This window comes from Molothrus ater, chromosome 2 (genome assembly GCF_012460135.2).
Source record: "Molothrus ater isolate BHLD 08-10-18 breed brown headed cowbird chromosome 2, BPBGC_Mater_1.1, whole genome shotgun sequence".
In the NCBI taxonomy this organism is placed as follows: Eukaryota; Metazoa; Chordata; class Aves; order Passeriformes; family Icteridae; genus Molothrus; species Molothrus ater.
Window position 1 is genome coordinate 63,258,348 of NC_050479.2, and position 12,938 is coordinate 63,271,285.

The 12,938-nt window shown below is 42.8% G+C and overlaps 1 protein-coding gene across 1 annotated transcript; it reads right to left on the bottom strand.

Annotated features, from left to right (window-relative positions):
* Window positions 1–2,684: 2,684 nt before the first annotated feature.
* SPRYD7 (SPRY domain containing 7) lies at window positions 2,685–12,647 on the bottom strand. Its single transcript, XM_036382862.2, has 5 exons — window positions 12,529–12,647; window positions 11,193–11,309; window positions 8,111–8,277; window positions 6,387–6,489; window positions 2,685–3,917 (listed from the first exon to the last, which is right to left on the bottom strand). The coding sequence occupies exons 1-5, from the start codon at window positions 12,632–12,634 to the stop codon at window positions 3,820–3,822; spliced, it is 591 nt and encodes a 196-aa protein (XP_036238755.1). The 5' UTR covers window positions 12,635–12,647; the 3' UTR covers window positions 2,685–3,819.
* Between the last annotated feature and the right edge of the window lie 291 nt (window positions 12,648–12,938).

Genomic DNA, 12,938 nt, shown 5'->3' on the forward strand with positions numbered 1-12,938 from the left:
ATGCAGTTAGATACAGTGATTAGAATTTCTTTAAATACTTCCTCCTTTACCCATGAACATAATTAATATAACTCCAGGTGAAGCATTTGAATGAAACAGAATGGGTGAGCTGGGAAGGGATTTCCAGATGTCACCTGGTCCAACCCTCCTGCTCATGCAAAGCCACCTAGACCAGCTACCCAGAACCACGTCCAGCTGGCTTTTGAATACCTCCAAGGATGATGACTCCACAACCAGTCTGGCCAAGCTGTGCCAGTGCTCTGCAATCCTGACAGTAAAAAAAGTTTCCTGATGTTCAGAGGGAGCCTCCTGCATATGCTTCTGCCCATTGCCTTTAGTCCTGTCACTGTGATCCACTGCAAAGACCCTGGCTTTGCATTCCTTCCACCCTCCTTCCACATGTCTTACATGCACTGATCAAATTCCCCCTGAGCCTGAACAGTCTGTGCTTTCTCAGCCCTGCCCCATAGGGAAAATGCTTCACCCTTAATCACCTTTGTGGCCTCAGTCTCTCTCCAATGTGTCTCTGTCTTTTGTACAAGGAGTCCAGGACAGGACACAGCGGTCCAAGTGTGGCCCCACCAGAGCTGAGTAAAGGCAAAGGACCACCTCCATTAACCTGCTGGCAGTATTTTGGCTAACGCAGCCATGGATACCATTCACTTTCTGTGCTGCAAGGGCACATTGTTGGCTCAGTTCACCTTGTCCACCAGGACCTGCAGGTTCCTTTCGGCCAAGCTGCTTCCTAGATGGATAGCCCCCAGCCTGTTCAGATGGATTGGGTTGTTTCTTCCCAACTGCAGGACTTTGCACTTCTCCTTGTTGAACTTCATAAGTTTCCCATCAGCCCATTTCTCCAACTTGTTGTGGTCCCTCTGGATAGCAGCGCAACCCTCTGGCATATCAGCCAATCCTTTCAAGTTTGTGTCAGCTGCAAACTCCCTAAAGGTGCACTCTGCACTGTTCTGTATCACCCAGAATATTAATGAGGATGTTAAAGAGGATTGGAGCCAGTATTGACCCTGGAGTGCAGTGCTGGTTACTGGCCTCCAACTAAACTTTGTGTCACTGACCTCCCTCTGAGCCTGGCCATTCATCCAGTTTTCAGTCCACCTCACTGTCTGCTCTCACCACAACCTATTAGGATCCTATGATGTTTCCAACACTAGATCTGTAGTTAATTACTGACTTTTCCTATTAGTGCCTTCTCCTTCTCACTCCATTTCCTCTCGTCAGCAAGGTATTGTCCACCACCTAGGCCCCCATGCTTATCTAGCTTCTCTTCAACTAAGAAGGCAATGAACCTGTTTTGCAGCTGTGAACCCATAGGTGTGGCAAGAACATTCCTCTTGGTGCCAGAAGTCATCAGCTTCCATCCATCCTTTTCTCCAGAGGTTTTGCTTACCTTGATAGTGCAAGGCAGACACTGCTGTCTTCCCTGTTACAGATGGGTCTGAGGCTCTTCAAGCTGTTCAGACTCAGAGACGACCCTGTCTATCTCCCTTTCATGTTCTCTGGTGTGCAACCTGCTCACTGCCTCCTGAACTCATCCAGCTGGCAGCACAGCTTCTCCAAGACAGCACACCCCTGGAAGGACAGAGGGCCATTTTTCTTGGCCTCAGACAGAGGTCACAGGCAATCCCTGGAACCTGGGACTTGGTGAGCTGCATCAGACATTTGAAGCCAGGCTGTGTGGAAACTGTATTGGGATGGCATGGCAAGGTTCTGGTAGCAGGGGGCTACAGGAGTGGCTTCCGTGGGAAGATGCCAGAAGCTTCCCTCATTTCTGACAGATCCAGCTGGGTCCAAGATGGACTTACAGCTGGCCAAGATCAAGCCCAGCAGAGACAGTGGCAGAGCCCCAGAATAACAGATTAAAAAGGGGTGGAGGGGAAAACTGCACCATTTCAGCCAGAGAGAGGGGTGAGAACATGAGAGAAACAGCCCCACAGACACCAAGGTCAGTGGAGGGGCAGGAGGTCCTCCTAGCACTGGAGCAGAGATTCTCCTGCAGTCCCTGGTGCAGCCCATGGTGAGGCAGTTGTGCCACTGCAGCCTGTGGGGCTCCATGGGGGAGCAGAGATCACTCTGCAGGCTGTGAAGGACCCCATCCAGAGCACATGGATACCCCAAGGAGGCTGTGACCCAGAACAGGTCCCAGGGGGACCCACGCTGGAGCTGTCTGTTCCTGAAGGACTGCACCCAGTGTAAGGGATCCATGCTGGAGCAGCCCATGAAGAACTGCATCCTATGGAAAGGAGAAGTTCTGGAGAACTGTCTCCCAAGGGAAGGAACCACACTGGAGCAGGGAAAGAATGTGAGGAGTCCTTCCCCTAAGGAAAAAGGTGCAGCAGAGACAACATGTGATGAACTGACCACAGCCCCCATTCCTTGTCCCTCTGTGCTGCCAGAGGTAGAGCAAATTGGGAAAAAAATTTAAGGCCAGAAAGAAGGGAGGGGTGGGGGGAAGGTGTTTTAGGATTTAGACTTTATTTCTCATTATCCTACTCTGATTTGAGGAGACTTCAAAGGGGAATGATAAAATTGCACTCTAATTTCCTGAGGTTTACACCATAATGCTGACAAGGTTGAAAAGTCCTACCTGATACTGTCACGTGACAGCAAGGCTAAAAGGAAGGAAAACATGGGCCACAGAGTTAAGACAAATATAGTAAATTCTAAGGTGAAAGACCTTGAGAAAGCTGTTTGTATTTGAAAATTTCATAATAAGGTTAATTTCTAAAAATATTTAAATAAAATCATTTATGCAAACACATTAACCCAGGAAAAGCCAAAACCAAAACACAAACATTCAGTATGAAGATTTTTTTTTACAATAAAAATTCTTCTAGGAAGTATATTAAATATGACAAGGGGGAAAAAAATAGCATCTCACAATGTATATTCAAGGGCATTACATTTTAGAACAATGTCTTAGCCGTTTATAAATGATTCATGAAGAAATTAAATATGCTATTCCATAAGAGAATAATCTAATTTACAGTTTAGATGCAAGGCTTCACCATAACATCTCATACCCTTCACCTGGGTCTTTGCTTACCCAAGCTGAGTGACCTGTACTTACTCTCTTACCAGAGCATGGTGGTCCTCAAACATACAGGTAGTGTTCAGGTTTACTTTTTAAGGTTCAACAAAAAAGTATTACTAGAAAATATTCTATTTTTTTTTAGTCACAATAAAAACAAATTAAAAGCTAAAAGAAACAGATAAGTTGTATTTGCTGCTCTAAGATTGTGGGAATGGATTAACCTACACCTTGCCAAAAAACAAGTATCTAGCAAGTATCTAGCTGCTAGTTATGCCATTGTATTGTTAGTCATTGTGCACAACTGGGAGGACACTACAATTCCAAATCACAGACTACAAACACAGTGCATCCTTTAAAGAAATTACATAATTTCTGTGAGAAAACGGCTGGGGGAAAAAAATCATGACAACTATCCATCTCCATAGCTATCATATGTCTAAGAACTATTTGCCTTACAGAGCTCCAGTTTATCCAAAATACTGAATATACTACTGAAAACAGCAATATCCCTAGTCTCCTTATGCATCAAGTACAAATCAGAGAAAAACACTGCCTCAAAACGCTCATTTTTAACCACAAAACAATGCCAGAAAACTCTTATTTGGACAGCAACACATTTACCTGGTCTTGCAGTTAACATATTTATTCTGCAGACAACAGTCACAAATACTTACTAAAAATACAGATATGTTTCCTAAAAGTAAAGTGAGGCTTCAAGATGACAAAGCTTTTGTAACAGTGCAGGGTGCAAATTCTCAGTATGAAGACATTCAGAAGATTTGTTGCTCAAAGAGGATCTTTTCGAACCCAGGTGGAGGTGTATGATAAAATTCACTGAACTGACAATCCAGAATGGCACTGTCATCAACTGCAAAGGAGAACCAAAAAGAAGGAATTAGAGAAGGAACACTAACAGTTTGATCCTCTTTTATACCATCTTAATAAACTGCAGACTGTGCTCAAACCACAAAGAATTTCTTCAATACACCAATTACATATACACAATTAAAATAAATCTCTTCAATGAATTTGGTAAGGCCTTAAGCCAGGAGAGGAAACCATCTCTCTTTTGTGCTGTTTACTCAGTAATGGTTCCTCAATGAAATCAATGAGAATGTCTAATTTCACTAGGAGTGTTAGCAGAGCTTCAGGCTATTGATTCCAAATTTTCCACTCCATTTCTCCAGAAATCTACAGACTAAGGCTGCTACCAGATAAACCTTGCAGAGATGTCACCTCTTCATGTGCATATTTTTCTGTTCCTAATTCTGTTGGAGTTTCACCTGTCTATAGTGGCTTTCTGGAGGTCCACAAGGTTTCACATGTCTGCAGCAGTGGTATCAAACCATCAGTTTTAGCATATGATCCAAAGAGAGCTTCTTTGACTGCTTCTTGAAATTGGAAGTTAATGTGTTTTTTTTACAGAACTTCTCCCTGGTTTTGACCCCCTGCATAATCTACCCACCTACAACAGTACTTTCAATGTAGAATATAAAAAAGAAGCTGATGAGTATTTTCAGAGCAACACTTTTGTGTACTTCACTAGCAAACTGAAACACCCACCTAGTCAGAAAAGCAAGGGTCTGTTTCAAAGACAACTTCTGAGATGAACCTGGCAGAACATCAACATTAGTTCAAACAAGAAAAGGTTCATCTCCATATTTTGGAACTTAACTATCTCAGAGACAAGGCTGGAATTCTTCCACCCTAGGCTTTGTGAAAACTCCTATCAGTGTGTTTGTACAGTTCTCTAGTACTTACACAGTGTTTATGTCTATGTCTTGCTGCCTGAGGTACAGCTGCTGTAGGGAATAACCTTTAAGTCCATTTTTTTTGTTTTATCTTCTCAAGCTTGACACTGTGTTTGCCTGATCTATCACTTTCCTCTTAAAAAGAAATCTGTAGTTCTAGTCTGAATAGAGTAAATGTTTGAGAAACTCTCTTCTGTATAGCCAAATCCTTCCACAGGATTAGAAGTTCACATTAAATTAAGGACTAGAAGTTTATACCAAGTAAGTAGAGTACAAAAACAACCTGCAGGCTTCAAGTTATAGCTACATGTAGGAGACATGATAATTATAATGAAATTATGCCCACTTGTGGAAGAAGACCCAAAGAGCCCGGCAATAAAAGGTCACTGCATTCTCCAGGCATGGAACTTCTTGAGTCAGAGAAAAAAGATTAACAGTAGGCTAACATGCCACCGAGTATTTTCTGAAAGCAACCTTCATTGTTCATGCTGTGTAAGACCCCTACCAGAAGACAGGAGGATGCAGCCACACAGTAACTCTGCTGCTGCTGCTGAAGAAGGTTTTGCACGAGGAGGCGCCGCCACAGCATTTTAGCGGCGCCATCACGTGGCTGAAGGACACATCACAGCCTGACCACGTAAAACCATTCCACCACCCTCAGGGCTTGGAAGCAAGTGATTCACCAGCTACATTCATAGACTTCTAAGACTCTACAATCAACTGGTGTGTTTTCTTCCTGTTCATAAAATTCCGTATCAATCAAAATGTATCAAGATATAAATGGGAACATGCCAACAGCTCGTTAGGAACCCACCATGAATTAAAAATTATCCCTATCATGCAGCTAAGGGTTATCCTTACAACCAAAATTATTTTGGCTACTATTTAAATGAGGCTCAGATAAACTGAAGATGGAGCTCCTGGAGCAGGTCCAGAGGATGGCGATGAAGATGATGAAGGGACTGGAGCACCTCTCCTATGAGAAAAGGCTGAGGGAGCTGGGTCTGCTCAGTCTCAATAGGAGATGACTGAGAAGGGACCTCACCAATATCTACGAGTATCTGAAGGGAGGGTGCCAAAAGGGTGGATCCAGGTACTGCTTGGTGGTGCAGAGCAATAGGACAAGCAGCAAAGAGCAGAAACTGCACAGGAAGTACAAGAAAACACAAACAACAATTCTATTGCTATGGAACACTGGTGGCATTTATGAAGTATGGGAAATTAAAAGGCATAAATATCAAGCCTCACAGATAAATCAGATTAACCCACAAGTCTGCCATCTGCTTCATTTTTTTTACCTGGCAACTTTTAGACTGAGTGCAGCAACTCCCCAGCTTGCTGGATGTGGACTATAAGCAGTCAGTAAGCAGTGCTCTTTTTCCTATTAAGCAGCACTAAAAATGAGTCAAAAATATTCTTTTGTCATTTCCTAGGTTTAAATTTTCATGTAATTAATTGTTGTAGTTGCCAAGAATAGATGATCGATGCGTGTTACATTTAAGTCAGAAGAATACACAGCTCACAAAACAGAACTGGAATGAAAATATTTTCCATAATGTGAAACAGTTTGAAAATCTCTGACTTACCATAGACCACTGGATAGACAGTCCCCCTGATTCCTGAAGCTGGGCAATGCATGTTCTTGCCATTTAAATATACATTTAATTCTACATGGTCATATGTAATGCCCTACAAAGTACAGAAAATTAACAAAAAAAAAGCATCAACAAGTTTATACACATAATACTGCTACTTAGCTTTCTTAGCCATAGGCAGATTTTAACACCATTATGCAAACCACAGTATCCTAGAAAATCTCACTTGACATATTCCTGCCAAGGACTAGAAGTTAATAAATGACCAGTAATAACATCTTTATTTTCAAATACTCAGGATTCCTTAATGCCCATTCCAACTGGGATGCAGCACAGTACTGCACAATACACTCCACATCTTACTGAGTTAACAGAACAAATTTCCAAACTTCACCACGTTAAAGAAACACAAGATATTCAATGATTTTGAGTATGAGAAGGAGTATTGCAATCTTCTTGTTTGTATCTTCTCACTGAAATAACTTTAATAAATAATGATGCTAGGAACCAAGTTCATGCTTCCATACCTCCATATGGAAACCTCTCTCAGTTCATTTACTCTGCTGGCAGCAACAGACTGTGGTTTCACACACAACGCTATAAATATGCTGACCACAGGGCAGAAAGCAAACACTAACAAAATAGTAACTTACTTGTCTGTCAGCTAAAGGACTTTCCTCACTGCTTTGGTATTGTCTGAGAGTGACAATTTGTGTGCTCATGCAGGACTTCAAAAGTTTGTTTTCATGACAGAACAATATAACTTGATACTTATGGAGATGAGGAAGTTAGCAGTAACACATCAGTTATGTTTTTTGTGATTAGCTGAAGCTGTTCAGATCACACTAGTTCACTAAAGCCTGAAACAATTTGCAACCCTTCAAAAAACAATTTCAGAAGGGGATTAAAAGAACAGTATTGTATCTGAGGGTTAAGGGTGGAGATATCACCCCTAGCTGTTTGCAGCTTCTAAAGATGGCATTTCTAACCATGGCTATAGAGAGGCAAGTTACCCAGTGTGAAAAAGTAGGGGAGATAAATGGTCTCAATTTCATTGCATTGCTCTCATGTATTTTTGAAAATACCTAAGAGGACATGGAGAAAATGACAGTACTAAAAAACCAACACTTTGAACAAAGTCACTTAAGGATGTTTTGAGAAACCTGAAATAGTAAGGTACAAAAAATTAAAATTTTTTCTCAATCATTTTTCCTGTGAACATTACCCCCCTCCGCACTCTATATCCCACACAAACTACAAAAGTTTGGCTAAAAATACAATTAATTTATCACCCAGGACCCATCTCTGCCCTGCTTTGTCCTTCTAATCATTAACCAGTTAGCTAAGGGTTCTTGAGTTCAGCTGGGCATGGTGCACAGACATGTAATGCATTCCAGCACATTATTTGTTCAGGCAGATCTCATCTCAAACAACATAAGATCCTCGTGATGGGAATTATCAGTCAGGTGGATACTGAAATAGAGCACCAGAAACTATTTCTCAAACTCTGGTCAAGTCCATCCCTCATGAGGAACCTATCAATACCAAGAATGAAGTCCATCCATGTCCAGGCTGCTGATTCATTCAAAGATAACAGGAATTTATATTCCAGCACTTTCCAAACTGGGAGATGCAAACTGAACAATTTGACTTAAAACAGAGCTGTAAATAAGAGGCATTTAGGTGAGGAAGTAAGAAAGCCTTAAGAAACTCACCACCACATCGCCCTCCTGAGGAAGGCTGTTTGCTGGTAGCCTATTTTTCTCCTCATTGTTATAGTAGAGAGCTCCATCATTTCTTATCACCAGGCTGTGGACATCTCGACCAAGTGGAATTTGATTCAAGTTTGCTTTCTGGGTTGCAACTCCTATACCCCAAATCCCTAAAATGTGATATTAACACAGTAAGAAAAAAAAAACATGTTATTTTGAAGACTGACTGAAGCAGGACAGCATAAAGAATTTGTTTTTTAACTAATGCCATGACGGTACTACCAGTAAATATCTCCTGGAAATACCAGAACTATTGTGGGTTAGCTCTGGCAGCTAAGCACCATCCAGCCAGTCATTCTCTTCCCCCAGCCCACTCAGGCCCTCAAAGAGAAAAGGAAGAGTAAAACCAAGAAAGCTTGTGGCTAAAGATAAAAATTGTTTAGTAAGTAAAGCAGAAGTGAAAGAGACAACAAGACAAAAGTGATGCAATGGCAATCACTCACCACCTCCCAGGGATAGACTGATGCCCAGCCAATTCCCAAGTAAAAGATGGCTAATCTCCCTAAATCCCCTCCTCTCCCATTTATTCCTGAACAAGACAGGTGCTATGTGGTATGGAATATCTTGTTGGCTATTTTGGGTCATCCACCCGGTTCTGTCCCCTCACAAGCTCTTATGCAACCCTAACCATATTCACTGGAGGGGCAGAGTGAGAAACAGACAAGGTTTTGATGCTGTGCAAGCCCTGCTCAGCAATTGCTAAAGTATTGGTGTGTTATCAGTAGTGTTTTGTTATCAGTATAGCTTTGGTCACAAATCTAAAACAGACAACCACAGGAGCTGCTATGAAGATAATTAACCCCATCCTGACCAGACCCAGCACAAGTAGCCACAGGAGACTGAAGACAAACAGCATCTATCTTGAAAAAGAAGGATCTCTGAGAAAGAGAATTGTAACCACTCAGTTGAACTTTCATCCCCAGAAAAATATTGAATACAAACTCTGAGGCTGTAGGTGGATAAAAAAATTAAATCCATCTAGCATGGATCTGTAAACAACAAATTTTCCTTTTTCAGCTAGTTAGACTAGTCTTATGGAAAAAAAGAAAGTGTTAATACTACAGACCTAGATTTGGTAATAATTTTGAAACTCATACAACACTGAAATAGTCAAATAATGAAAACATGATCTAGACAGTTACAGCAATATGAAGGCACAGTGGTTAGAAAACTATTCCAGGATTACTCATCAGTAGCACCCTGTCAAATCAAAAAAGATGACTCAAGTGGGGTTTGAGGTTTTGCATTGAATGCACAAGGTCAGATACTGTTCTGTATTACCATCAATTACTTGCATAACATGACAATGTGTTGATTAAACATGCTGCCAATCCCAGCCTGACAGGACTACAAGCTCTTGAGAGGTTTAAAGTGATCCTGACTAACTAGTTAGAAATAAAGAAAGTGCATCTGTTTTTATTTAAATATGAAGAAGAGCAGGTAAGTAGGAACAGTAAGTGGCACAAATACAGTAGTGGCTTGGTAACCAGTTCACAGACCACTTGCTGAGTGTGAGTATGCTCTACTGATGTGGAAAACTTCTGGATGTGTGGCATGTATAAAACAGATGAGGCAATCCTACTGCTGCTGCAGCTGAAGCAGAACATCCATTTTAAGCACTGTACCTCAAGATAAATTAGGCTGACTAAAGATATTGTAGAAGAAACAACAAAACCAATCAAATGTGTAAAAATTTTATCTATAAGGAGATAATGAAAAAAAACCCCAACAAACTGGGACTTTTAGTCTAGAGAAGACTAAAATGAGGCAAATATGTAAGAAACTTATTTTCAAAAGATGAAACTGTAGAATAATTTATTCTAACAGCAAGAATGAAAAGGTAAGAGTGTGATTCGACTTCAAAAAACTTTACAATAGTCACGGTGACCCCATAGGTAACCTCTAATTAACTGTGCAGGGATACTTCTGGAAATCTAAGATTTACTTTAAGTCTTCCACAGTTTTCCTGCCTTGGGGCACAGGAATAGAGAAAAAAAGGCTCACAGGAACCAGGAGAGTTTATCTCCCATGTTTCTCAAGTGTTAAGAACATGGATAGACTATCTGTCTGAATAATGACCATAGATGAACACCACCTGCAACAGATTCTTCCCAAAAAAAGGATAATAAAATTGCCAAGTTAAATTGGATATCGGCTTACATGTAGCTCAAAACTAACCAGCTAGCTGGACTGCAAGGTGTTGTGGGCAGATCTGTGTACATGCTGCCTGCACTCTGACCCACCTGAAGGCAAACAATTCTTATCCAAAACGTTTCAGCATCAAGCTCCAGCTGGTACATAAGGCCTGCCTCAGGACTAACACTTCCCCTCTTCTTCCCTCCCCACACACACTTTGGGAAAGCACAGTTTCATTTTCAGAGTGTCTGCTAGCAGCTTTTAAAAACACAGGCTGACTTTTCATGCCAGAATACAGGTAAGCCCTGGAGTGCTCTCTGTAGTAGTGAAGCTGACCGTATTTGTAGGAGCAAATAAAGGAACAAGGTGCTGAAAGGTTCCTCTGGATAAGGCAGTGTCAGAGTAAGTGCTACACACTTGATCTGAAGAGCAAAGGGTAGCACAAGGAGTGTTACCCTTGCTTGGATGAACAGTGCCTGCCAAGTGCAAATGAGGGTAGACAAATAGATACAAATATCACTGGATAAACTGCACTCCTTAAAAAGTACTCCATAGCTACATAATACATAAGCATTTATTGAGGAAAAATAATTTCTAAAATATGCCACCTGAAAAACATGCCTATAACAGCATACAGAACAATGTGGGGGCTTAGTATCTGCACTCCTTTAGTAATACACTTACTATTATTTTTAATATTTTAGAGTCAGAATTAAAAAAGAAAAAAAAGAAATTTCCTTTCACACAGTAACTTATAAATCTCTCTAACGTTCACAAGTTCAAGGATGCAATTAGAAAGATGCATGTGCTGAGCCTTTGAGATACTGCCACCAGCAGGCAATGTAACATACCTCCCAAGTTTAAAGTTGTGTATTTTTTGCTGACTAACCTGTGGACTGGATTTTAAACTCGAAATAACTCTTGTTCTGATGCAAAGGTGCATTGGCTAAGCATCCTCCTGTGCCACATATTCTTCTGCCATTTTTAACAATGACAACATCTGTTCCTGCAAGTAGAAAAAAAGAAACCCACAGAACTTCAAAACATTTTTAGAAACCTGAAAGCAGCCCTCAAAAGCTCTAAATATTGAGACCAGGTTTTGTTACTTCTGCCCCAAGTAAAAGCTTTATTAGTCTGTGAGAAATATGATGATGGGCCGTGCTTTGAAGCAAGAGAAGGAAGGTTGTTTACAGGCTAGTTCATCTTTCCACTAGGGTTTATTTATTTAAAATCTATAAACTGATCTAATTTCACCTCTCGGGCTTTATGGCACCATGCTGATTACCACCTTTGCTTTAGCCACATCAGAAGCATAACTTACAATTTAGTCAGAAAGGGTTCACTGTGAGACCAAAGCCCTGTACTCTGTTGTCTAACATCCGACAAAAAGCATTCTGCAACAAGAAGGAAAAGCATATCGGGTAGAAATGATTGATGATGGAATTGCAAGGTGTTAGTTAGTCTCTGAAATATTAGAAACGTGCCTGCCAATACAGAGAGGAAAACATTCTCTGCTAAGCTTTCCTTCTCCATTGGACCACTTCATGGCCAAGCACATGGGAGGCTGTGGCTAACAATTGTGTCCGAGCACTGGACCGTACCTATTCCTCCCCAGCTCTCTCCCGGCTCTGCTGCTGCTGGCCCAGATCCCCTCTGTCCTCAACAAAGCCCGGGCACGGTTCTGTGGACAGCTCATGCTAAGGGTAATCCTCAAAAGAGCAGCAGGATAAGACTGCACGGCCCGGCTCCTTCTCCATCTCCACTGCCGTAACTGGAGGTGGAGTCGCCGTCCCCTGGAGATGTTTAAGGAAAGGCTGGATGTGGCATTAAGTGCCCTGGTCCGGCTGACGTGGTGGCGTTGGGGCACAGGTTGGACTCTTTGACCTCAGAACTCTTTTCCAACCTCACAGATTCCGCGGTTCTGCGAGCTCAGCCCCTCGGCTCTGAACTACCCGTGCCCACCCTGCCCACGGCAGCCCCCGCCAAGCAGCCTGCCGCCCTCGGCCTCCTCACACACTCACTGCACCCACCAACTTCAGTTAAACACAAACTGCTTTAAAGCACTTCCAAACCAAGCTTCCTTGGTTTAAAAACCTGCCAATTCCTGCTAAAGAAGTAGCCCCAAGGCGACTTTCCCAGCGGTTACCCCCCGTGCCGCGCCCCGCAGCTGCGGCCCTGCCCGCCAGGGAGCCGCCCGCCGGCGGCAGCGCCCCTGCCCCGCTCACCCATGCGCTGCGTGTCCAGGTGCACGGCCGGCATCTCCTTGAGCGGGATGTGGCCGGCGCCGCCATCCCGGCACCAGGAGAAGCAGCAGAACACGGAGGCGGCCATGGCCGGCCGCACCCCCCGCACCGCGCAGGCGCAACGGCCGCCGCCACACGGCCCCCCCCCCCCCCGCCCCGCCGCGACATGGCGGGCGGGGAGCGCCGCGCTGAGCGCGGGCTAAAGTGAAATGAAATTAAATTAGGAAAAAAAATAAAAAAATCGGGCACGGTTTTTTATTGCGCCGCGTCGTTCCTCTGGAAATTAAAATCTAGTGGACAACGAGTGCAGCCCCTGCTGATCTTTTTTTTCCGCAGCTGTCGCCGTGGCGTGAGGCGACCGGCGCAGCCTCCTAAAGGACGTATTGTACGTA